Source organism: Camelus bactrianus, chromosome 6, assembly GCF_048773025.1.
Source record: "Camelus bactrianus isolate YW-2024 breed Bactrian camel chromosome 6, ASM4877302v1, whole genome shotgun sequence".
NCBI classification, from domain to species: Eukaryota; Metazoa; Chordata; class Mammalia; order Artiodactyla; family Camelidae; genus Camelus; species Camelus bactrianus.
Genome location: NC_133544.1, coordinates 91749440 through 91776619, shown reverse-complemented (window position 1 = coordinate 91776619; position 27180 = coordinate 91749440). Strand labels below are relative to the sequence as shown.

Sequence of the window (27180 nt, the reverse complement as noted above, 5' to 3'; positions counted from 1 at the left end):
GGAATGGAAGTACATTGTCAATTACCAGACTGCATCATTTATGCTGCCTGTCACTCAACGCCTCCACCCTGGCCCCCACAGCACTGAGTCTCAGGTGGGATCTAGACGGCTTCGGCCCACCTTTCAGAGTCTGTGCTGTGTCCCCACCTGGACTGCAGGCCCTTGGGGACACCTTCTGTACCTCCTGCCTCTGCTTTTGTCCCAGCAGTGCCGAGCCCAGGGTGAGGCCCCCTGGGGGGTGCTTGGCCATCCAAGAGCCACATCTTACCTCTCCCAGTGGCTGCACACATTGGGGTCCTCGGGGTTCAGTGAGAGGATGGTTTGCAGGAGGCAGCAGACGATGAGCCCCATCACTGAGAGCGCCATCCTGGGCCCTGTGCTGGGGAACAAAGGAGGCAGCGTCATTAATCAGACCGTCTTCCCAAGCATCTGTTTGGCACCAAGACTTCTCACACGAAGTGGCAGAAGAGACTCGCTAAGCAGACTAACTTTCCCATCGTCACCGTGTAACGAGCATTTGATATTTCACACTTGCAGGCTTTGATGAACACAGCAACATTTCACCAGTTCTGAGTAACTGGGGAGTGGGAAGCCTGAGTCAGGGAAATGTTGAAATTTCAGGCCAGGGCTTCTGAAAGTTTCTTGGACTGCTTTGAGAATCTAACGAAAGTGACAGATCTTCTCCTCCGAAAAACGCCCACGTGAACAACCTTTGGCTATGATTTCAGGGCGCCCTCGGGCCCCTGAGCCCGTCCTTGGACCAAGAGCCCAGGATCTACCACTTTAAACCCCTTCTCCCTCATCGTTGATGTGCTTTGACCCTTCATCTCCTCTCTCTACTCCTTCCTGCCATGAAGACAGAGAAGTGTCTGGTGTGGCCCCACGGACAGCCTAAGCTGAGAAAACTCTTCTAGGCACCCCAGAAGGCTGGCCCTTGCTTCTCTTGCTCCCACGGGGTATCAGCCACTGACACCCAGGGTGATGCGTCTCTGCATGTCGTACCCACTGTGGGGTGGAGGGCTTGGACAGCCTGGCAAGGCTTCGATGAAACAGCTTGTAGAGTTTGTCCCAGGCTTCTGATGTGACAGCCATTAAGCGGACTTACACAGATGCCAACGCCCTTGGTCCCTTAAACTGAGGAGTCCCCAACAAAGGGCTCCTCATACAGGCAGAGAGCCATTCAGGTGGGAGCGGCCGAAATGTCCCCCGAAGCTCCTTTCGGCCCAGGATTCAGTGGTCCCATAGAGCCTTAGAGAACTGCCCAAGGATTCCCACCTGGTGGGGTGTAGGGAGCCCCAGAGCCACCCCCAGGGGACCTGCAATTCACATGTACCCAAACCTCAGCTGCAGACTGAACGAACACGATGGCTTAGAGAGACAGCACTATTTTTCACGTATACATAGATGCTATCGTGATTTGCTTAAAAGCTTTACTGAATTCAGAGGAGCTTTTATTCTCAATCAGCCACACCTGGGGAAAAAAAAGCAATTTCTAATACCTGGGGGGTAGGGATGGGGGATGGCATAGAAAATGTCTGACACCAGAAAGGGGTCCCCAGGCTTGAAATGGTTGAGGATTTCGAGTCCACTGGCCCAGAGTTTACAGCCGAGGAAGCACACCCTTCTTGGGGACACAGAAGAGTGGCATGGATGTTGTACACACCCCCGTTTGTACCCAGAGGGAAGCTAAATGGAGCTCCTGCCTTCGTGAAAGGTTAAACTCTCTCCTCCCCACCCCCAGTAATTTCCTTGTTAAACTCTTTCTTAGCAGCGCCTTCAACGATAAACAAATTGCCACAAATTCTGTGTAACCATGGGGGTCCAACTGATGATTAATGAGGTTTTTCTCTCTGTTTGAGATCTGGAAATAATCTGGCTAAATGGAATCTGAAAATCTGTTAAGAAAGAGAAAAAGCGATTCTGGTGTTTCTGCTCAATTTGCAGAGTCCAGGCGTAACAAGTTACAGCCGCTCCTAACTCCCCCACCAGGCTCTCCCAACCCAGCTGCCACCTCCCCACCCGCCTCACTCCCTACCCCAGCCGGCCTCGAAGCCTAATCAGCACCTGGACCAAAGGCGCATCGCACACTGGAGTCCACATAGCACTAGGGCTACAGGTCATTTCAACGTATTCTCCCCAAAGAGGAGGAGAGGTGTTCACCCTCCGGAGGAGGAAGAGCCTGCCCAGGACAGGGCATGAGTTGGGGTTTGAGCATCTTCTTCTAGGTGTGGGCTGGGCTGCTCAGGCATCAGATAAATCAAAGAAATTAACAAAGGCGCACACACTCCGAAAGGCATGGAGTCTGAATGCCGAGGGCAGAGAATGCCCCATCTTGGTTCTCTCTGTGGTCCTGTCTCACTTTGGCAGCTCCTGTCATCTCCATCATTCTCCAGAGGGGACCCGCTGGCCGCATTTTCAAACTTAACGAAGTTTATAATATCAAAGGGTGAGGCCACCTGGACCAGAGGAGATTGTGCCTCTGGCCTCTTTTGATTCATAGTGACAGAAGTGGGTGGCAGACAGAGGTAACCTGGATCGTTGCTATAAGTTGGGAGATCTGTTTCGATCTTCATAAAAACCTTTCTGAGTCAGATCTGGACAAACAGTTTAGCTGATTCCCACTGGGCAGTGAGATACCTGGACCCCAGGGGCACAGAGAGGCTAATAGGTGTTTGGGTAAGCACACAGGAGGTGGAAATGGATGCAGGAGCTCAGGACACAGCCAGTAAAGGTGGCAGTAAATCTGAGGCCTCACTCCTCCATTACTGTGGCTGTGTTAAGGCTACAGAGCAGAGGGGCTCCCCAGGACTCACACCCAAGCCCCATCACCAGCATTCTCAGAGTTCCCTGTCTGAGGACCACTCTATACGTCATGGTAGGGGGAGAAGATTTCTAGCCTGAGTGAAAGAGGTGACACCTCTGAGACCCTCTCAGCTCTCGGACTTTTCCTGTGAATGTGGCCAGTCTAAAAATCGCAACCTTATCACCCATCCCTCCCTTCCTGGGTCAGGCTGGTGCGGTCTCCTGCTCTCTCACGGCTGGGCCTTGATCACGCTGCTCCCCCGCCCTCAATGCCCTTCTTCCTCAACTCTGCACATCTAAACACCATCCACAGCAGGTCCAGCTCAGCCCCAGCCCCCATCCCATCCCTGCGGGGCTTGGCGCCCACTACAGGCCAGACACACTACACTCTTGTAGCTTACAGCCTGGCCACACGGTCCAGCACCCATCACCTCCCATCTTGCCCTGACATCTTTCCCAGCGTGCTGACTTGATTCTTCTGATGTGTCTGTAAGTGCCTTGAAGCTGGGGTCAAATGCCAGGCTGTTACCAGTCAGTTCCTTTTGGGATCTGATTTTAGAAAATGTGTTTCTACTTGTCTCAGACACTTCACTGACATGGAGTGAAGAGCAGCCAGAAAGAAGCCGTTCACACTCGGGGGCCACTCATCGCCATTAACTGTAATGGGGCTTCCCCGGGCTCGCTCTCCGAGGACGGGTCCCAGAGACACATGCTGATGAGATGACTGAGGGAAAATCAATCCCACCACAGCGGTTATTAGGCCGACTGCACTCGGAGTGACAGAGGTTAACATAGCGGGCACCTTCTGATTTAGGGCATTAATAATTAAATAAGAAAATGCCCCAGGTTTCACTTGGGAGGAAGAGAACATGTAAGTAGTTCAGCTGGCTCCCTCCGGTCTTGTCCATGCTTCCCGCATAGTGAGGAGCAGAGGAAGGGAGCGCGATGCTCCAGACACGGAGAAATTTCTTTCCACGTCCCAAGTTTCCAAGTTCAACATATTTCCAGGTTCTGTCCACGTTTCCAAGTTCCACAAAGTGCTAAGGGGTTTCATCAAGGTCAAAGGGTTGTAGATAAAGATGGAAAGAGCATTTGCTATTGACTAAAGATTCTCAGGAATATTCCTTGTCCAGAGCTGATCAAGTCCATTCCACGATCACCCTCTCACTGCCCCCGTTCAGCAGGAAGTAGCCAGAGCAGTGGTCACCCTTTTTCCCCATGAGCCTGTGGAATGGACATGGACAGTGGGGAGCTGTAATAGGGAAGAACCAATCTGACTCCATATTGGATCTGTTTCTTTTACTTTAACTTTATAGTCTGCTGCTTTTGCTACAAGTTCATCACTAAAGGGATGTTGCCTCTAAGTTTAAATTATACATAATGGCCCATCTCTGGGAACCCTGCCTCCCAGGTAATGAGCGGTAAGCTAAAATACATTGAAAGCTAAAATAAGTATTCCCTGTTGGGGGTATGGCTGGTTTACACCACTGAACTGGGCAGGGGGGATGAAAGGGAGAGAAGCTGTAGCCAGGAGGCGAGGCTCACACCCACCCACAGGTGTCGTCACTCGGCACACCCGGCGTGGCCTGCGCTGATCACCCTCCTGCCACCTGCCCGGCCCTGAGCGGTGCTTCAAAGACACGAGGAAACAACACGAGTCAGCTGCAGTCCATCTGAGGTGACCAAAGCAGCAAGTGATTAAGTCTAGCCGGGAGCCTGTGGAAGACTTTGCAGAATGGAGGGGACAGAAGATGGACAGAAGATGGAAAGGGAGAGGGCAAGCAGAGGGCATTCGCCAGCACTCGGAGGTGGGAGCGTGCAGGTGGTGCTGGAGAGACGAGGCGGGTGCACGCTGCGCAAGGCAGAGGGCAACGTGGGAAATTTGGGAGGCATCTTCCAAAATCAGGTTCCATGAAACACCAGTCCCATGAGATATTGATAGAACTCTCCCAAAGATTTCCGTGAGCAACCAAGTTCCAGAAATGCTGCATGCTAGGTCCCCATCTTAAGTATCCACAGTGTATCTGAGCAGAACTTAGGCTCTTAGACCTGGAGTAGAGTCCTGTTTGTTTCACCCAGTGTTTCCTGTAGAACTTCCTAGTGACCTTGGCAGCAGCAGAGCCCTCCAGGACACCCCTTTGGAAAACTGCTCTTCTCCATCAAGGTCAAGTCCGAAGGAAGTTCTGGTCCTGTCAGTCTCCATCCTTAGTATGTTTTCATTTGCTTGTGCTAACACGGAGGGCCTTCTGTGCCTGGCACCTGGTGTTAAAGGGACTCTGCCACTGGATATTAAAGAGACATTGGCATCATAGCAAAGGATCCCGCCTCCTGGCCCGGACCTTCTGTCCTGGCCTAGGTTGGCCCTGCAGGCTGAGCAGACCTGAGAGACGGCAGCATCCTCTGAAGGTCCCGCCTTCAGCTGGGGCACCGCCATCACCAGCACCAGCACCTGCAGAGTCCAGCTTGTCTCTCTGATGGCAACACACACCTGGCCAGACACCAGCTGCTCACATTAGCCAAGATGCATAAAACTGGGGCAGAGGGCAGACAGACAAACAGATGGCCTCTGCCCCAGGATCAGTTATGACCTCATGGTCCATCTGTGCAAAAATCCTCCCCCACCTGCTCTGCTTCCACCACCTGCCTAGTCCTCCTGCCTGTGCCAAAATCTTGGGCACTGGAGCCTGGTCCGTGTGCCTGGAACCTGCTCTCTGTCCATCCCAGTGTCCTCCAGGGAGCCCTTCCTTCTCAACAAATTTGTATCAGCAGCAGGGGTGGCGGGGGTCGGGCAGTATTTTGTGGGCCCTGGGAGGTTCCCACTCACACAATGTTGGGGATCGATTGGTAATGACTGCTTGGAATGCTCTGCTGAGAAACCCGGGCTGAGAGGCATGCATGCCATGATTGATTGGTAATGCCTGTCATGGGCACTGAGTGGGAGAGGGGCACACAGGTGCCATGCACTTGCTGTCCCTATCCTACGCTGCTGAACAACTGTTGTAACTTTGGAAATGGCTCCTCCCTAGATGAACCATCTGGATGTGGCCTCAGCTCTTCCCTCCAGGCCTCAGAACCTGCACATGGCTTTCCGTCCCTTGGTTCCACTAAGCACACTTCACAGGCAGGGGCTTTGCTGTGTTGTGCTCACTGCCGTCCCCAGCACCCAGAGCACTGCCTGCACGGAGAGGGGCCTCGATCCATCTTTGTCCGCTCTCCAAAGTGCTGACTTTCCAGCCAACCACCGCCCCCAACCTCTCAGCTACCTCCAGCCTCTGGATCAGCCACATGGTCCGTGTCCTGACAGAGGCCACTAAAGACCTGTCCTGACAGCAGGTTGTACCACACGGGGCAGTCCACCCTGTGCTGACGGTGCACCGCAGAGACACCAATCTGTCGGCGATGGAGACAGTGGGGCACTGTGACATCCTGACAGCGGTTCAAAGACTCCTGCCTTGGCCACCCCGCCAGCACCGGGGTACGTCTGCTCCAGGGACCAGCACAAGGCTGGCATTGAAGCCCACTCAATAGCTCAAGCTGCAGTGGGGGACTGACTGGTGTTCCGAGAGGCTCATGAAAAGGCGCTTTCAGGCTCGGGGCGCAGCAGAAGCAAACCCCAAACTGGGGCTGATAAAGCAAACATCTCGCATTCCTCCCAGCATGTGGGTGGATAGAGAGAGATTTCTATCTTCTATTTATAGAACACACACACTCCTCTCTATTTTTTCCTGAATAAAACAAAAAACGCCAAGTTTGCACTCATTGGGGTAAATGCCAAGGTTATCACCCTGTCTGGTGGACTTTCTCCTTCATCTTCCCACTGCTCTCTCAGCTGGCTCCCAGTCCCCAAGCCCCTCTCTGTTTACTGGCCTTGCTGGGGTCTGATTAGTGCGAGATGAAAAGAGGAGCCGCCATCAGCCCATAATTAACAGGCTTCACCCTTTGCCTTGATGAAGCCTCCTGCCCTCCAGCAATCCCACCAGGGGCCAGGCTTATGTTGAACGCTTTCTAATCTCCCTGAGCTTAAAAAAAAAAAAAAAAAAAAGTTAAAAAAAACTAATTCACAGCTCTTAATCTCCAAAAGAGTGATTCCCCGACCGCAGGAGCGCAGCAGAAATTCCCAGCGCCGCCGTGGAAGCCCTGCCAGGTGCCTGCCCACTGGGATAAATCAGGGGACTGGAGTCACCTCCTGAGACATGGTAAATGTCCTCGTCCCAGGGGGCTCCAGCACCCTGATAAATTCTGCTTTCTCCTTGCCCAGGAAGCCTCGGGCTGCAAATCCTGAAAATGGCACAACGGACACCTGCAGTGCCCATTAATCAGGGTCAGAAGACTGTCCTGTCCCCTGTGCCCTCAAGCCCTGCAGGGACCAAGTGGCCCTGACATTAGTCAGGCTCGGAGAAGAATCACAGCTTATCCCCTGGGGGCGGGGCAGGGGAGAGGATGAGGGAGGGGGTGAAGCAAGGTGCAGGGATTGGGGACAGGGGTGTAGAAACCAACAAATTCATGAAGCATCCACATCCTTCCCCCCAGTATAAGCAGCCCCTGGGCTCTGAGCCCGCAGCCCGCCCATTCCCAGGCAGGCAGCTGCTGCACCCCCAGCCTCCAGCCCCTCTGAAGACGATGGGAGAACACTTATCTGTGTTCTAAGGCCATTCCATTTCTCACAGAGCAATTATCTCCATCTTTCCATTTCTTTGCAAATCAGGGCACACTCAGCTGGCCTGGCCAAGCCCGAGGCTGCCTGCCCCCACACCAACCCAGCCTACTCCAGGCTTGCTCTGCTTCCCCTCCCACCCCGTCTCGGGGCTGCAGTGTTCTCGGAACTAAGGGGTCCCTCCTGCCCTGGCATTAAATCACAGCCACATCCCCAAAACCCCCACAGACAAATCAGTCACTCGGGGCTGTACAGCTCCAAGGGGATTAGTCCCCATTCCTGCCCATTCTGGAAAAATAAAAATAAAAACATTTCTAAAACCACAAGACGCAACTAACAAGTGCTCGGATGGGAAAAGAGCACTGAGGGATGGGGCCCTGTAGAATTATGCATCCCTGAAAGGTCAAGTCTCCCAACGGGCTGAGCTTTGAGGATAAAGGCCTGGACAGCAAGCCACGTGGTATCAGAACTGGCACCTGGACAGACCTGGGAGCATCATCTGTCCAATGCCTTCTCCCACAGGAGGGGAAAGCGTCCCCAGGTGACTTACTCAAGTCACATCACACATTGGCACCAGGGCTTATGGAAGGGAATAGTGGAGTTGGACAGACATGGATTCAAATCCTGACTGCACCTGACTGGTTACATAGCCCGGATAAAATTATTTACCTTCTTTGGGACTATTTCACATCAGCCACATTAGGTAAGACGCAACTTCACCTAAGGACCGTTAGGACATTAAGTGAGTCAGCAGATAAAGTGCTTGGTCCAGAATCAAGCACACAGAATGTGCTCAATAAAACATTAGCTTCCTTCCGACTCTTATCCCCCACCTCAAAGGCCCTTCCAACTCTGTAATTCTGAATTCTAGAATTTCTAAGGAGCTGGGGAAATGCTGATGGAAAAACCCTCGGCTGGAAAATCTAGGTTTGGCTGTATGTATTTGGTGGTGCTGGGGTCAGTCTTAACTGTACAGTTATCAAGATGGTCTCATCTTTCATCCATCCATTCAGCAACATTTGTTGAGCCCTTGCCAGTCGTTGGGACACACAGACAACTCCAACAGGCCCTGCCCGGAGACCCTAAACACCTGCTGGAGGGTGCGTGGGAATGGCCGTGAGAGGGCGGTGGACCCGGGATGTGGCTTAATTCAAAGCACTGAGGTCTCTTCCCTGGCAGGAAGCCTCAGGCAAACGTGGTGGGTTATCTGAGACCTTCACTGGAATTGGTGCATAGCATCCCCGCAGGTCCTCCACACGTTGAATCCGGCCCATCTCCATTCCAGGTGCCTCTGAATCCACTCTTGATTGGGGCTGCCTCCTCTAAAGGGAGGGCAGTCTGTTCTCAAGCTTGTCCAGCCTCCCGGCTCCACCCTGTCAGGACTCTCCCTTGGGTCTTTCTTCCTGAGTTCCAGTTCAGCTCAGGAGCACCTCAGCTTCCCTCTGGCCCCATTCATTTCCTCTGCCAACTAAGTCACTAACTTGCTGTGTGACCTGGGGCAGGTTCCTTTCCTTCTCTGAGCTTCACTCTCTGCTTGTCCCCAGAGACTGGGGCCTGACTGTAACCATCTCTTGGACCCCTCCAGCTTTACAAGTTCACCTGCAGTGCGTCTCCCTTCCCTGCTCTCCCCCTCCTCACATTCTTTTCTCTCTCCCACCCCCACATCGGGTTTGCCCCATCTCCCAGCAGCGAGGAGATAAAGCAGAGGAGGCGGGAGAACTGGACTGTAGTCTCGGATGCCAGAGATCTCATTTCGCTGCCCTGAGCCTCCTTTTCCTATGTGACGACATGGGACGAATGGGAGAACAGCAGGTCTCATGAGGACTAAACTGCAGCCCAGCACAGGAAATGCAGTGCAAGTGGCATTGTGAGGGTAGGAACCCTTAGCCCCTGCCCACCTCTCTGTCCCATCCTCAGCATCCTTTTGAACACTGGCCTCTTGCCTCCTGCTCTATTCCAACCCAGGGTCCACAGCAGGGCACCCTCTGCCCCATCACACCTCAGGGACCTCGTCTTCCCAGTCAGGAGCAGCGGGGCTTGGCTGTTGGCTTGCAGACATGTGCATCAGACTAGGGCAACCTCTCCGAGTTTCCCTCTAGAGTCTTCCATATGTCTCTAGGCCAGGAGAATCTGAAGCCAGACACCAACTATCTCAAACTTATGGTTACCAAAGGGGAAAGCAGTGGGGCATGGGGAGGCGGAATAAATTAGGAGTTTGGGATTAACAGATACACACTACTATATATAAAATAGATAAACAACAAGGACCTACTGTACAGCACAGGGAACTATATTCAGTATCTCATAATAACCTACAATGGAAAAGAATCTGAAAAAGAACAGATATATATATATGTGTGTGTGTGTATATATATATATATAAAACTGAATCACTTTGCTGAACACCTGAAACTAACACAACATTGTAAATCAACTATACTTCAACTAAAAAAAAAAATGGAAATAAAAAAATAAATAAAGATAATATCCGTAAGTTCACTAACATGGAAAGAGGACCCTGATGTATGTGAAGAACACCGGTTACAAAACAGCATGAACTTTACAATTGCATTGTGTGTGTGTGCGGTAAGTGTACTGAGAGTGAGCAAGAAAAGAGAGATGTCCGGAAGGATGTTAAAAATGATAACAAAGGCGTCTGGGTGATGAGATTTTAGGTGACTGACTTTGTTCTCTACACATTTCTGTTTGCATTTTCTGGGATGACCTGGACTCAGCTCTTCAATCTGACAAACCACAATAAAGCCATCTTAATTTGCAAAGGAGGCAGGGCCCTCTGTCGGTGCCCCATAGCTTACCCTCCTCCGGGCGCAGACACTGCTCACTGCTCCTTGGGGTGCATGTTCCCAAAGAGCAGGGATTTATGAGCCCTGAGCCCACTACCCTTGGGGACACAGGGTGCCTGATGGAGCTGTCCAGGCAGCCCTGGAAGCCAGCAAGCTGAGGGCGGGGGTGGCGGGGGATGGGAGTTGCCATTACAACTGTATGGCATGAGTCCGTGCGGTGATTGTATCCGTGCTGTGATTAAAAACATTATGCCATTTCAAAGACCCACAGTGATCTGATGACACAGAAAATGGATGGATAACTTATGATTTTGTCAGCTCTATCTGGTATAATAGATGAATCAGGTATTCAGATTTTAAAAGAAATTCATTGCAGCCTTTTGTCCATGACACTGATTAATTCTGGCTCACAGCCTGGTCAGGTCAGCTCAGGGAGTTTCACCTCACTCCAGCGCCTGCTTCCCCACGGGCTCTGCTCCTCCAGGGTAACAAGCACCGGAACTCTGGCCCCAGTTCCTGGGTCCTCACCCCAGCTCAGCCTCTCACTGACTGTGCGACCTTGGGCAGGTGGCTTAACCTCTGGGAGTCCCAGCTGCCTCCTCTGTGAAGTGGAAATAGTGAGAAAACCTGACTCATAGGGTCCTGAGAAGCCAAAGAGAGGAGGCTAATGAGAAGGGCCTGTAGACAGTAAAACACTGAGGAAAATGTGGTCCTTACCCTCTTGCTGGGGAGTGGGGGGGGGATGCGATGCGGTACTCCTGGGGGAGAGGGATGTGCAGAGACAGAGAATGAGTTTATTAGGATCCCCTGAAAAGGATCGCCTCCTTGGGGTGGGGCAAGTCCGCCAGAACACAGAGAAAGCAACTCAAGATGAATTTCCATAAGTTTGCAACTCAGCCCAGCCCAGGCCCTGCTGTTCCACAGCCTAAGCAGGAGATGATTCCAAGACTGGAACCAGAGGCCAATTTGGCTTCGTTTCTGGTCTATGCTGCGTCTGACAACCATCCTCCCAGCCACGAGCATTTGTGAGAAAACAGTTCCTCTGAACTCTGGTTTCCTGGAGGAGCAAGACACTCCCTCACCTTCCAGAACATCAGTACTCGGCACCCCTTCCCGAAGGAAGGAGCCCCTAAAACAGCACCGCCCCAGATGCAAATCTAGCCTCATCTCCCCAGGTTTAATGCGCGGAATGGCACACGACTCCCAGAGTCATTGTTTTCCTGGCCTGATGATGCGTTGTTTATTTCAGTATTTTCCAGGAACTTGCTTATTAAGGATGGAAGCACCTGCTTACTGTAAGAGAGCATTACACAGAGACTCTGGCATGGGGACCTGGGAAGAACATTAATTAATGAAGCGAAACAGAACAAACACACCATAAATTAAAGGTCTAAAAAGAAATGTCTGCCAACAGTGGGTAAGGACAGAGGGATGAAATGAAACATCATATTTTTAGACCACGGTGGTGTTTAAAAAAAAAAAATGAGAGGGAAAAAAATCACAAAAGGTGGCAGAGGTAATGATCTATTTCTGGAGTGACTAAAGCCTGTGCTTCCATTAAGAGAATTATAAATCAATTCTCTTTTGTCTGGGGGCATATATGCGCAGCGTGTGCTAAATTACAAAGCTTAACATGTCAGAGCAGTTCCTTCTGAGGGTTCCAGGGAACAATGCCGACTGAGGCACCAGGCCTGAGAGAGGCGTGGCAGGTTGTGAGGAGGAAGTTAGGAGGATCTGAGCCATGTCGCTGAGTTAGACCCAGCCGGGCACAGGCCCTCCGGGGCACCAGTGTCTGAGAGCAAATGCAGCCCAACCTCCATTAACTGGAGTCTTCGATTAACTGGGGGGCCACCAAAGTCACGGGCCACACTCATCGCTGCATTTCCACCCCGAATTTTTTTTTTTTCTCTCTCCAGAAAAGCAGTTTCCGGGGCTAGCTTCTATGCCCATCATTCATTAAGCTTCATTTTCCTCACTTCATACCCACGCCCGAACAAGGACAAGGCCCTGAGGAATGATGGCCCTGAAATCATGCCAAATCCTAATCAATTCAAAGAGAGCTGATGACACTCACCATAATCCACTTACCAAGGCAGGAAAGGAAATGGGCACAATTGCAAAAAACAAACAAACAAACAAAAGGCTCTGGCAGCAAGCGCCCCAACCATAGAATGGTCTTCTCTGCCTAACTTCCAGCTCAACAGGAAACTCAGCAATGTGAAGCCCATCCCTCAAGGCAAGATGGAGGCAGGGCACGTTCCCCTCCCTAATTTCAGCTTCTCCAAGTCACTTTCTGCCCGTTCTGCAGGCAGCTCGAGCCGTGAGGCGCTAACCTCCAATACGCTGAATCACCGATAGGCAGAAAACGGGAAGCTTGTGCCAAGTCTAACCACGCTTCCCTGACGTTTTAATTTTCTGGCGTGCCCTCAAATTTCTAAATCAGCCGTAACACGTAGAGGGACTCAGTGGGATGGGAAGAACGGGAGGCAGGCCACAAGCTTGGTAGACTGACTTCTGACACAGACGTTTTGCCACGCCAAGATGGGGGGGGGGGGGGGTGAGGGGGCAGAAAGAAAAGGGGAGTGACGGCAGGTAGGAGTTAGATCCGGCGGGGCTGGGTGTGCACAGCTGGCTAACAAACCAGGACTGAAGTTTGAGATCAAGTGAGCATTGTGTACCAATGCCTAAGAGCACGTACTAAGGATGCTCTGTTAATACCCCCTGTTGGATAAGAACCTGACTCCAAGACTGAACGTTCTATTCTCTCATCAATCATGGAGGATCTTACTGAGCCCCAGAGGAAAGCAGGAAATAAATGGCTCCCGAGAGCCTGCCCTGTGCTGGGCACTGAGCTGGGCACCTGGCCAACCTCGTCTTCACGGCAGGTCTGAGAAGTAGGTGCTATGATTTCCGTTGACAAGTGATGACACAGAGGCTCGCGGTTTAGAAGTGCATGAACTAGATCTGAACTCAGGACTGCCTGCTTGTCTATCACTGTGCTGCCAGGTATGTCTTTGCCCTTCCCATCTGGTGCGTACAAGCACACGTCCGTGTATGTGAGTATGTGTGCAGACGTGCTGTGTGCGGCATGTGGGGGAGGCACGGGGTCATCTCTTTGGATCAGAGCTTCCTCCATTCTCACTGAGTCTGAGCAGAGGAAGGGGGTGCCCTATGCTATTGTGGGAAGAGGGCTGGCTTGGGCCAACTGTGGGATCTCGGGCCAGTCTCCTGCCTCCCTGGTGCTTCATCGTCCTCTGTGAGCTGAGAGGAAGCCTTTCTTAGCTGGTTCCTCATCCGAACCACAGAACCCAAAAAATTACTTTTGTGACGATTTTGTCAACTCTCCCAAGGATGGTACATAACTCGTACCATTCTAGACGCACAGGAGAAAGGCCAGTCCACTCCCTACAGGGGATGGCATACGGCTCAATTCTCTCCTGAACCTAGCTGAGAAACTACTAGTTGGTCTGGAAGGTCCCTATGGCTCTGACATCAGGAGACGGGTGAGAGGCTGTGTGTTCCTCCACTACAGGAACAGGGCAGTGATGGTCCTGAGCGTAGCCGAGGTTGCGGGTGAGGATGCCAGACCCCCTGGACCAGATTATCTTTGTTTACAATGTCCTCCATGTGTATTTCCCTTGTGTCATCCCTTAGCCTAACTACCTTCTTAAATGTACCAATCTCACCTCCACTGTGACTTGAGGAATCAAGGGAGAAATTGGGGACAGGCATTTAAGGGGATAAGCCCCACCTCTCACGGCCTACCCCTGGGGTTAGCCAGGTGGGGAGGGAGCAATGACTGGTAAGAGATCTGAATGGGATCAATAATTGAGCACACGGCCCCCCAAACCTCCCTCACCCTCAGAGGACGTGGAGTTTTGGTGCCGAAGGGGCCAGTTCCCCAGCAAGGCAGAGCCATGGTTTGTGCCCCAGAGATGAGCAGGGCCCCATTCAGAAAATACTCTAATACCTTAACAAGCAAAAGCACTTCTAGCCCCTAACTTTCAGCTCGGTCCGTGGAGCGGGCAGATGCCAGGATGCCACCGAGGCAACTGGGAAGAGGCAGCGCGCTGTGGAATTCTGCAGCCACCGCAGCCCAGCTCTCAAGAAACCTCTGGCTCAGCAATGGCTGTTCCAACATCTCTGCATCAAAAAGGACGTATCTAGATGAACAGGCGCACGCCAGACTCTGGATCACTCCACAAAGTGGAGATGAGGATAAAAGTCATCCCAAGGGAGGACGGCGGCAGAGACACTCATTTCGAACCAATTTCCCCTACTGTGGAGCAATCACTAAAGCCAAACGGTAGAGCTGTGCCTCTCTGTGTCGCGGCAGACAAACATGGGAAGAGCAAGTGAGCAGTGTGGCCGCCAGCCTGATGCAGCTGCTGCTGAGGGGACCTGTGAGGGGACAGGATCTGCTGACCAGGTGGCCCATGGGCTCCGAGGGTGGCCTGAGCTGAACACCCAGCCAAGAGCTGAGAAAAACAGACCAGGGACAGAGATACCCAGAACCAGGTCTCTCTCCCCCAGGTCTGCCAATAATCAGCTGTGTGACACTAAATGAGTCACTGCACCTCTCTGGGCTGTAGAATCACTTCTCAGTTGGGTAGTCTGACCTAAGGAGAGGACATGGGCTTAAAGGCCTGAGTTTGACCCACCAGCCATGGGAAGGCTCTTAATGGCTTCTGCGGACCTCAGTTTCTCCATTTATAAGAGGACATCAACTGACAGTCCTGTAATTTTAGAGCCAGATTTGGACTCTAGCTAAGGTCCTCTGCAGCTCTAAAAAGTTCTACAGTGATTTTTCTGCAGCAAGAGCAGACAGTAAGGAGGAGGGCTGCCCTCCCACGGCAGGGGTCAGGGGATGGTCTTGGCCCCTGGCACAGTGCCAGGTGTCAGTGAATGTCAACTAGCCAATGATTGGATCAATGAATCAATGAACAGGTCTCTGTTCTTGCACGAGAGAACTGAGGTTGGGAGCAAAGAGACTTGACCAAAGTCACGCAGCTGCTCACAGATACAGCCGACCTCACATCTGGGTCTTTGGATCCCAAACCCAGGACCCTTCCCACTGCACCACCTACTGGAAAAGGGAAGGGAGACCCTTGAGTAGAAAGAGCCTCCTTGAGGGGCAAGGCAGCCTGGGGGGCAGGGGGATGGTGAGAGCTCCCCGGGCCATATTGGATTCTCAGCACCTTGAATCTCCCTGCCCCTCACCTCAGTCAGCCCCAGTGTCTGCTGCCTTTCCAGCCCATTCACCCAGCCCTTGTCCCAAAGAGGTCTTCTCGGGCGCAGAGAAGGGCTCCCTGCCTTCTCCTTCAGCCTTTCTTGCAGGCATTTATTTTCCTCCTCTAAGATGGCACACAAAGGAGGCAACTAAACAGAGAGGCAGAGTGAGGTGCTGCAGGAAAGCTTCCAGAATCTACCTTTCTGCTCTACAGAGGCCGCCGGGATCACAGCCTGGTCTCTTCTCTCTGCCCGGCTTTCCTGGGCCCTCAGAAACTATTTTCACCAGCCGTCTCTCTCCAGGATGGATGGCACAGCTTAGTGGGCAGAGTCTCCCCAATCTTAATAACCCCTCACTTTTTAGGGGGGCTTTTTAGAAGGCACACCCCATCTTCTGTCTCACTGGATCCTACAAGAGCCCATCAGGGATGAGGACCCTGAGGTGGGACTCAGGGGATGAGGAGGGGCCCAGAGTTTCAGTAGCAGAGTGGGGCCCGGGTGGCACAGGAACACTTGTCCAGAGGTAGCAGCAGGCACCTCCTCCTTTCCTCTGGCACCTCCTCTGTCCCCGCGGAACTGCAAAAACAGAAATCAGAGTGACCCCATCGGAGAGCTCGGGGGCAGGGCTGAGGCTGCCCGCGCAGCTGGCAGATGGGGTGGGGAAAATCAGTCCTTCTAGGCAGGACACCTACTCCTACCTCCCAAGACATACACACACACACACACACACACACACACACACACACACATATACACACACACAGCAGTGGTACCCACCCCGGCTGCATATTAGAATCACCTAGAAACATTTTAAAATATCCATGCTTGAGACCTCACTCCAGGCCAACTAAAACCAAATTTCTGTGGGTGGAGCTTGGGCACCACCCACGAAGACTCCCTGAAGGCAGGGGCTCTGACCACCATCAAGAGGAAAGGCCACGAGAGAGTGGCCTTGTCCTTTCTCTTCTTCTTTCTCACTTCTCACCCCAGAGCACAGGTACTTAGTCTCGGGACCCGCTTCCTGCCGATATGCTGGTTCTGCCCTGGACTCACAGGGCACGCCGACCCCATCAGAGTGTACTGGGCGGCAGAAGCAGGGGTCTGCTAAGCCATTAGTGAAGTTGCCTGCCTCCTCCAAGAAGCCAGCCGGGCCAAGCAGAAGGGGGAGGGCAGAGCTGGGGTAACAGGAGTGCCCACTGACCCTCCCCCAAGTACATCTCCATGGCAACAGACACAGCAGAGGGCACGTGGCTCTCCCAGCCACCCCAGGGCTGGTACAAGTGCTCTGGGCACCAGTCAACACCACCGGAGCACAATCATGGGTGGTGAACGAGCAAACCTTCACTGGCACCCCCACAGGCAGGTACCTTAGCAACCAGGGCCGATCCCAGTTGTGGGGGGAGCCCCGTCTTTCTTTCCTCCACCCGCCTATCTACTCCCCCATTGTTTACCGAGCACCTCTGATGTGCCAGGCACTGAGGATACAGCCCCACAGAGCTTGGCCACTGTACAGGGGACAGGACTGAGGCTCAAAGTAGAGTGGTGGCCTGCCTGTCACCAGGCACAGTTCCTCTTGCCCAGTCCCACAGGGAAAAGCAGTGGGACCCCCTCCCGCAGGGATGGGAGAGCAGAGCTCGCTAAGAGGCTGGAGCCAAGCGCCGGCCCCGGTCCCAGAGCCCTGAGGTCCCACATCTGCGCTCCGTGCCCTCCCACTCACTGCCTCCCCTAATGAAAACTCTGAGCACTGCAATGAAATTCACCTTAATAAGCGCTTGTTAGAAATATGCTAATGAGGAGGAAGCAGATATTATATGCCCTGAAAGCCCAAGGGAGAAGGACATGGAAAAAATTCAATATTGAGTTTTGTCTCATTTCAAAGCCACTTTCAAAGTGGCCATAAATCTTGCGCGTGACGTGACATAATGGGTTGCCGCCGGTGGCTCAGGCGTTAATAATTAGCAGCTGCCTGCTGCTGGACGGGACGCATTCGGCTTTCTGGTCCTCACCACGGGGAGAGAGAGGAACGGTGCAAACTAGGTCCCACGTGTGGGCTGATCCATCCGCACAGCCTGCCCACCTGCCGGCCCTGGGGCAGAGCTGTGGCTGCAAGCGGCTGCGGAATGTGCCAGAAAAGCTTGGCTTGGGAATCAGCAAGATCCACCCTGAACCCCAGGCAAGGAGGGGCTGAACTCCACTGGGTGTGTGGGACCAGCTCCTGATGTGACCAAGCCTTAGCTTCTACCTGTGAGAGTCACAAGAATGGGTTTATCACGCTGGGTCCCTGGGGGGATAGTGTGTGGGTGTCCTCTGGCTTACGGGGTAGAGAATGCTCTCGAGTCAGCCAGTGTGAATCAAGAACCACTTCTCTTAATTAGCAGCTGAGTGGCTTTGGACAAGTAACTTCATCTTGCAGAGGCTCTGTCTCCTCATCTGCAAACAGAGACGGTAATTGTATCCACTGTGAAAATTAAAGGAGGTAATTACACACGGTATCTGATACCCTGTAAGGACTCAAAAATATAACAGCAATCCCTATAGTAGCCACTGTTTATACTGCTCTCTCCTTCAGTTCCCGCACACCCGCCTTCATTGATAAAAACCCTGGGGGTTGTTTCTTAACCTTTTTTGTTTTAAATTTGCTGGGTAGCTTTGGGAGACTGACTTAACCTCTCTGATTCTTAACCGGCTGTTCTACAAAGTGAGGCTGTTAAGTCTTGCTTTGATCTATGTGGAGGATGGTTATAAAGGTCAAAAAAAAGGACAGTGTCTCTCAAGACCTCAGAGCAAAAGCCTTCATTTCTTCCAGACAACAATGACAGCAAATTACAACTTTTAATTCCCACCGATGTCCAACTGACGTCCATCCCTTCCACAGGCCACTGTCTTCTCGTTCTGCCCTCGGGAGAGAGAGAGACAAGCCGACGGCCACTGCTTGGGTGGGAGTTCCTCATAGTCTAGAACAGTTTGTTTATAATTTGCAGTGAGACACGTACTGATACTGATTACTGATTTGCAGTGATCCTACCTGCATGATCTCATGCGGCTCAGGCCCCGTGTAACTCACCACTCCAGCCTCCCACACTGGTATTTACCCCGTCCAATGAGAGGAATCCACCAATGTCATGTTGCTTTCAGGTCCCTAGTGCTTTCATGCAATTTCTATTCTTCTCTCACTGTAGGACCCCACAGCTGGTCAGCTGGCAGCGTCCCTGGAGTGCACTTTGAGTCGCTGGAGGACAGCAGATGCAGAGGAGCAAGCCGGGCTTCCCAGCTCCTGGTCCGGTGGTGTTCATAAAGATCGGCACCGTCTAAGGAAGGTCGTATCTCCTCATCCCCTCTCTGTCCGTCCCTCTGCCTTTGCTTTCTCGTTCCCATAAAGCTCCCATCTGAAAACACACTGAAAAATTCCACTCCTGAAGCCATTTTTCCCGAGGCGGGCATAACACGGACACCCTTCCTGACCTGGCACTGGGGATGGATGGTAGCTGGGTCACAGCTGCCAAGTCCCTAGATAGTCCCCTGACTCTCTCTGGCTGCCTGTGAGACACAAAGGTGAACCTCAGGCATCTCATCTGTTACAAAGCCCCAACTTGACTGTCCCCCCCAACCCCTGCCTCCTGTGGAGGCTCAGGCCTTAACAATCTGGCTTTTGCCTTGATCCCCGATCCTCAGTTCTGACTCACTGCCCCCTCCAACTGGCACCTTACACAGTGGTCCAGCCCAGGGTTCTCTCCAACCTCCTCACAGGGACTGATGCTTCACCCTTCATCCAGTCATTCACTCCACACAGAAGCATCCAGTAAGTGCAGACATGAGGCAATAACATGTAACAGACAGATACATAACACGGCAAGTCAGATGCTAACGGGTGAGAGAACATGCGACCAGGAAGTTACAGTTCCTGTGAGAAGACCCCAAGGCCACTGTCAAAGGACCTGGGGAGGGACACTGGCCAGAAGAAGGGGCGTATCTGCTGAGATCCAAAAGAAGCAGAAGGGTTAGCCAGGTAGGACAGGATGCTCTGGGCAGGGGGAGAAAGATTGCAGGAAGCAAAACCGGCTCATTCTGGCTGGAGCAGAGTTTGAGGCAGCAGTTTGAGGCAGAGGCTTGCTAAGCCCTGGACATGACATGCCTATGAGCCATGACTTTGTCCTGAGATACACTGGCAGCCATTGGAAGGTTTTAAGCAAGGGATTGATCTGGCCAGAGGTGTATTTTCCAAAGATTCTCTTCTGATTAAAAAAAAAAAAAAAAAAAAGGTAGAAAGAAGGTGAATGCTCGTTAATAGGAAAATCATTTTTTTTTAAATGATGGATGGATAGCCACACCATGGACTATTTGGCAGCCATACAAGGAATACATGAGAACAACACTGGTTGAGTTGAGGGATTTCCAGGAGGTGCTGGGAAGGGAAAAAGTCAGAGACAGGATAACATAATCTTGTTTTTCTAAAGCAAACAGTCTGCAAACACACACACATACACACACGTTTATACACGGTTAGAGTTATACGAGATGGAAGGATACAAGTGGAATGTTGGCAGGGATTTCCTGAGTGGGCAGAGGGTAAGAGCATGATGCAGGGGGAAGGAAGAAGGAGACAAGTTAAAGAAAAAACCAAGTATGCTATGATCGCATTTATATGAAACTTCTTATGTGGAGAACTTCAGGTCTCAGCTTCTCTGCCCCTTCCTCTGGCCAGTGGCTCCTTCCCAGGCTCCCTTGGCAGTGGCCCCAGAATATACAGAGAAACAAGGAAAAAGAAAAAGAAGCAATCTCCTGCTGGCTGAGATATGGAGAGAAGGGATCAGACAGAGCAGGGCTGGGGCAGGCAGAATGGACAGGTCTGGTGCCAGATCTCTGATCGCCTTCCCTCCCTCCCCATAGGAGTCCCATGATCTGACATCCCCTGTTAGAGCGGAGGCTGATGGAGGCAGGAACCACCCCTCCCACTGATTCACTTCCAGCCCCCTACAATCAATAAATAACGGCTGTTCCCGGACATGGTTTAGCCATTGAGAAGTGGGAGGCTCTTGGTGAAGTCACCTCACCACCCGGTGAATGCCTCAGTCCCCAGAGCTGCAAGAAGATGCTGGAAAGATCAGAAAAGAGAAGGAAAGACACGCCCAGGACGGGGTGGGGCGGGCAGGGCGGGTGTGTGTGTGTGTGTGTGTGTGTGTGTGTGTGTGTGTGTGTGTGTGTGTGTGTGTGTGTGTGTGTGTGGTGTCTGTGCCTGGAGGGCGTAACTCTCTCAGCCTCCTCCGTTCCCCTCTGCCCATGGCTCTTTCCTGCTCTCTCACTTCCCTTTCCCGAATAACCACAACCAGAGACGCAGGCACCCTGGAGCTCCACTGATGGGGACCATTGATTGGCGGCATCAATAAACTCCAGACATATCCTCGAAAGACACTTAGGAAAAACCCTCCATGGCATGGCGGGGAGTAATGCCAGATGGTCTCGACAGCCTTGATTCCTGATTCTGCCTGGCCCTGTAAACTTGACGGTCACTGGGTCTCTCAGATCCTCAGGTTCCCCGTCCATAAAGCAGGGATATTAATGGGCCCTCCTTCAAGGGGTCTTTGTGAGAACGGAATGAGTCAGCCTGGGGAGAAGTTGTTTTTAAGTATTATTGGTGGTGGTGTCCATGGCTCTTTTCAGACTAAGCATATCTTCCCGCCCCTATTCATACCCCCAGCACCTTCCTGAGCTGGACAGACAACACCCCTCCACAGCATCACTCAGAATGCAGCCCCATGGTTCAGACAGAACTTACTGGGTAGGAAGGTTACTGGCACGCACTGCAAAGGTTAACCGCAGGATTCAACACGAGGGAGGGAGCTCGGCCCACTCATAAATACAGCCGATTGAGAAACAAGCATCATTTTGTAATGATGCCACTGGTTGAAATCCACCACCTCATTTAGCACTTTTACAGCCAGGCAGGGAGGTTCACCCCAGACACTTCCGCTGATGCCCAAACCGCCGGGGGCTCCCCGGAGCCCACCAGGCCGCCGGGGCATCACCCAGTACTGCGATCTTCAGAAGCACCAAGTGGCCTTGGGCTTAGAGGAGTGCCCATCCCGCTGCTCCCTTGAAGCAGTGCCCGCTGGAGCCCCTAAGAAGTCAATTAGCAGCATCTGGCTAATTAAAGCGAGGTATTACACTTCTCTCATTGACTCAGTCAAAGCTGTGGCGGGAGCCTCAGAGAAGCAGCCCGCAACCCCCCCCCAACAAGCCCCATCCCAACCAGCTCCCCCTTTCATGTGGCTCTGGGGAGACAAAGCTTCTCTGATCCCTTTGAAAGCTGTGGTCCCACCAGCCCCAGAGCAGGGGCCAGGCCACCCAGGGGGAGGACAGCAGTTCAAAGCCAGCCCGGCAGGCACGGTGGGATCCAGTTGGGATAGGGAATAATTAGGACATTCCAGACCATAAGGATCAATAACATAATGAACAAATATTGTGCTATCCCTTAGAATCTTGCTACGAATTATGTTGTCTTTGATCATGCAGTGTTTCCCTGACTGTTAATGACATGTAATGTTAATTACCAGAGAAAGAGAACTACTCAGAATGAAGACTTCCTTGGAGAATAATTAATATTCTTTGAGGAGGTGCAGAGCCTGTCGGGGGGGGGGGGGCTTTTTCCCCAGTTATGGTGACCGTGTAACCTGAGGAAGCCGACCCTCCGTGTCCATGGCAGGGAAGACCGATCCCTTAAGAAGAGAGTAACTTACATATAGTAGGCACGCAATAGAGACTTGTTAGCTGAAAGAAAGAATAAGTAAGCAGATAAAGAGGTTCTTCTGGGAAGCTAGCAGACGCTTAGGGTGTGAAGGCAAGAACACTTTGAATCCTAATCTTCTCACCCCTTTTTTCAAATGGGGAAACTGAGGTTCAGAGAGAGAGAAAGGGATCTCCAAAATCATGCCCCTTGTCGGTGACTAAACTGGGATGAAAACTCACTGATCAGACAGTCAGTCGCATCCTCTTTCCAACCACCATCACCCTCAGTTTGGGTGGAAGTTAGGAAAGATTCAAGGCACAAGGAAGGAATGTCTTAGGCGTTGAGGAGGGGCCCTTTCTGCCTTCAAATGCACTGGGAATATTGCAGGATTGTCCAGCCTCTCACCTCTGACTTACCTGGAATTCCCTGAGTGGTGACGGAACATCTCAATCAACTGAGACACCCCCCAAAACACAGGCTGCGTGCCAGGAAATCCCAGAGCCCTGACCAAAGTCCCCAAAGAAAGGTCTGCCCCTGAGGCTCCTCTCAAGTCCAGAAAGAAGGACAGAAAAGAGAGGAGCCAGCACCTGCCCCACCTGGGCACCCACAAACCATTGCTGGCCTCTCCCTTGGGGCCTTGGCTGAGCTCCCTAGGAAAATCAAGGTCTCGTCACCCAGACTGAGCTCTACAAGCAGGAAGGTGGGGACATGAGCAGAGAGCCCTGGCCAGGGCTCAGGACACTGGCTTCAGGTCCTGCTCTGCCACCAGTTGTGGGCAGATCACTCCCGTCTCTGGGTCTGGATTTTTTAATCCATCAAGAGAGCTCCCCACCTCAGATAATCACTTGTTCCAGGCTGATATCCCAGGATTCTGAAATGATGGGCGAAATCTCAGTTTCCTGGTCTTCCGAGGAGTCCTCAGTTTCCCCTCCTGCTCCCTCACAAGTTCCTTACTTCCTACAACAAATGCCTCTCCCAGAGAGAACAGGTTATTATGTGTGGTGGACCCCCAGTTTCCAAGCAGAGAAGCTGAGGGAGAGTCTCCCGGCTCAGGGAGCCCCAGCTCCATAGTCCCCCGTCTCCCGGGGGCCAGGAGCACTGCTCCCAGCTCCATTCATAGCAGGGCAGAGAGCAGGCTCTGGGACGGGAGTGAGGGAGCAGGGGTCGGCCGCCTCCCCACCCCATTGCCGCTCAGATGCTCTCCAGCGTCTGGCTGCCTTCAGGACCACAATCGTGGACATTGAGCGGAGCGGCACAGTGACCTGACGCAGGGGGCAGGGTGAGGAGAGCGCAGGCAGATGTGCCTCAGGACACTCCTTACCCCTCCCACCGGCCCAGCTCCAGGTTCCAAGGTCGCGCCTTCACAGCCCCTGCCTGCTTCCTGGGTTTTTCCTCCAGGAGGCCTTGCTCTGCAGCACCACTGTACTTCCCTCCCCTCCTCCAGCTCCCAGCCCAGCTTGGGCACGCCCAGGTCTCCGGGAAATGTGCACCTGTCACCTGGGAGGGTGACGCAGTAACTGGTGAGCGTGTCCCTGAGCCTAGGTATCCCCATTTCTTCAATAAAAACCCACTTTGGGTTCAAGTCACATCTCTCCCCCCAATGCATCTTTTGTGTTTTCATATGGGTTTAGGAAGGGCTCGGAAGAGGGTCCCCATTTTTCAGAGACAAAATAAAGACACACAAAGAGTGAGCAGCTCAATGAAGGAGCCAGGACTGGGCCCCAGACCTCCCCCTTCCTCCCCGCCCCAATTCCACCTCATTCAGGACTTCCCTTTGCTGTGGGAGTCACCCCAGTATCACCTGCCAAGGTGGAGAAGGTAGAAATTACTCTGCAGCTTGCTTATTCAGAAGCTGGGGCTGACCCCCGACATCTAACACCTTGAGGGGTCTGGCCTGGGATCCTCCGAGGATAGGGCAGCCCTCATCCTCCCCAGATCCTCGCTCCTCAGCCCTGTGGGGGCCTGACCGCATTTCTCTCTGGACCATTCCTGTGTTTGAAGTCTCCACAGAGAGAACCACTGATTTCTGGAAGTCTCCCCACCCTTAACAGGAGAACGGTGTCCTCCCCATCATTAGGACACCCCACTGCTGTCTTCCCACTGCGGCCTTGGGGACGCACATGGCCCCTGGGCAGCAGGACGTCACAACCCAGCCTGCCTGCCCCAACGTCGGATGGCAGTGGTGACCAGCACGTATCCCAGGGACCAGCCTGCTCCATCGACAGTTGGGATCCAGAGCCCAGGCATGAGCCCCTCAGGACCAGGCCATGGCAGGGGGCGTCCAGGCCTGAGAGGCAGCCACTCCTCTGAACTCCCAGCTGAAGCCTCCGCTCTGCTCATGGGCACATCCTCCTCATGCATGCAAATGACCATCCTCTGGGTGGACCCGTGAGTCACCTCTCCCCTCCCTGCTCCCATCCCCTCCAGGACCCCTTCTCTGGCCCTCCGTCCCCTCATCCCCCTCCTCAGTCCTCTTATAGAAAACCTCTAACACCCCAGACAGCCCTTCCATGCCCATTCCTGGTTGCTCTCCACCCAGGCTCTCAACATCTCAGGGCAAAGGACACTGGTGTATGTGGCTTCCTCGTTCCCCACAGCACCAGCTGTGTCTCACTTGGAGCTGAATAGATGATCGACGAAAGCTCTTCAGTGGGTGGGCTGCTGCAAAGAAGATCTCCTTGACTTGATGGAACGCCCACGACACAAACCAGCTCCGACTCAGGGTCTGATCCAAGGAAGCACCTCTGGCTCCCTTTGGCCATCGAATTGGTAGGGAGGAGCCACTTCTCACCCCGCCCTTCAGGAGGCGCCTGGAGCTCCGAGAAGTAATGGGTCAGGGCTTTGGAATCAGGAGACCAGACTCAAGCTCTGATTCCGTTTTCCCGCTGTGCTCTCTGAGAAATCTGCTTCTCCCCAAGCCTCAGTCACCTCCCCTCCCACGGCAGCAGAGAGAGTCCCGGGAGCTCATGCACATTCCGAAGCTGACTCGGAGCCTGGTCCATGGGGGTGCTCCCCAAATGCCAGCAGCTCCCCCAATCCTCCCACTGGCCGGCTCTGGGTTCCCATGCAGTCCCCGGTGACGGGTATCAGCACCTCGGGGGAGCGATGCACAGGGTCCCGCCAGCCCCGGCTCCCCGAGGATGGCCACCTGCGCAGCTGGGCCGCCCACCAGCTCCCCAGTGACCTGCTTCCCCAGAGGCAGGTGGAAACCCCAGCTCTGACACCCGGCAATGAGCAGCTTTGCGTGAGACAGGCAGCCCGGCAGCGCCAGCAGGCGTGGCTGAAGTAAATGATAGTGTAACCCTTGCTGCCCGAAACAACAACATCATAACTGTCAGAGCAATTTTCCACCTCAGCAGCTTAACACCTGAACTGTTGCTGCACTCCGCGCCCCCCGCCCTGCGCGCTCCTGCTCTCTGTCTCGCTGCGCTCAAGTCAGCCTCGCTAGGAGCCATCTCTTCCGGAGCCGGGGACGAACAATCTTTGCCCCGAAGAGCCAAAGGGCTGCGGAATTCATCAGCACACGGGGTCTTCAGAGAAGAGGGGGAAAGGGAACAGGCTCAAATTCCCGATCCACCATCTGTCAACATCTGGGTTATAAATAACCCAGGGATTTAGCAGGGAGCCCACCATTAGACTGCCTGTGACTCCCTGCCATGAAGATGCAGTTATTAATTTTCATTTACTGGGATCATATTTATTTTCCTAGGGTGAGAAGCAAAGCGCTGGAGGGATGTGAGAGACAGAGGCAACTCTAAAATGCCACCTGTCTGTTAGGGACTCTGTGGGAGAGAGACACACACAAGGGGGTGACACTCAAAATCTTTAACAACTGGTAGTGGAACTGACCAATTGCCATCCCATTGGGCCAGGAGATACCCCTTTAAGTTGATGGATCTTGGTGTGGTCTCAGTGAGGGCAGGTCCTAAAGGAGAGCCTGGGGTGGCCGAGAAGCAGCCTCAGGGGACCTGAGGAAGCAGCCCAGCTGTTTACAAACCATTATGGAAGCAGTTCCATAATTTAACAATCATCTCCCTCTCTCTCTCTCTCTCTCTCTTACACACACATACACATACACATACCTTCCTTTCCTGATTACTCCAGCAGAAGCTCCCTGTCTTTCCCCAGGGAACCAACAAGTTCTCTGACAGCCAACAAGATCCCCTTCAGGGAAAACCAAGGGCCAAATTAGAATCACAGAGCAGGATATTAGAGCTGAAAGGGGTCATTGAGGTGATCTTGCCCAGCGCTTGAGTTGGCAGATGTGGAAACTGAGGCTGCTCACGGTCACCTAGGACAAAAAGGCAGGGCCTGCTGGGACCCTGGCCCACCCAGTGCCCACTCTGCTGGCTCTGTCATCAGAGCATTCGCAGCCATCAGGTGGGTGGTGCACACGCAGTGACGCCACCCCTTTTTCGGTAAGACCTCACAGGCAGGACATGGAGGAAGAGCTCCTTGGCTGAAGAATTTGCCCCCCCCTGCCTTGGGGCAAGGGCAGGGGGAGTGGGGCAGGGAAGAGGTTGGGAAGACCCTAAGATACTGGACTCTGTGAGCCTGGGAAGAAAGCATACCCCAAACTCAGGATGTGAGGCAGAGGGTTAAGGGGTCAGGAGTCAGATACTCACACCCTTGCTAATTTCCTCCAGTCCCATGGCGCTAAGCAGCATCTACTAGACACAGATCACTCCCTCGTTTATCATTTCAGCATGGGCTTTGCCCAGAAACTCCCAACTTGTGTCTCCACTTTTTCTCTCAGTCTCTAATCTCAACGTCTAGAAGACAGCTCAAACTTAACACATCCCAAACCTGATCTCTCCCCCAAACCTGCCCCTCCCACAGCCGTCCCCATTTAAGTGGCTCAAGCCAACAAACTTAAGAGTCATCCTTGATTCTTCTCTTTCCCTCACCCTGCCTCTTAGCAAAGTCTCTTGGCTCTACCTTCAAAATATCCCCCAAATCTGGATCCT

At 52.9% G+C, this 27180-nt stretch overlaps 1 protein-coding gene across 9 annotated transcripts in view; it reads right to left on the bottom strand.

Moving 5' to 3' along the window:
• MEGF11 (multiple EGF like domains 11) overlaps window positions 1-27180 on the bottom strand; it is a 332801-nt gene that overhangs the window by 217526 nt on the left and 88095 nt on the right. For all 9 annotated transcript variants that reach the window (XR_012507744.1, XR_012507745.1, XM_074366296.1 and 6 more), the window contains exon 2: window positions 269-379. Coding sequence is in view for 7 of the 9 variants with exons in the window: in XM_074366296.1 (XP_074222397.1) it covers window positions 269-366 (98 nt within the window). In the remaining 2 variants the exon portion in view is untranslated. The remainder of the gene's footprint in view (window positions 1-268; window positions 380-27180) is intronic.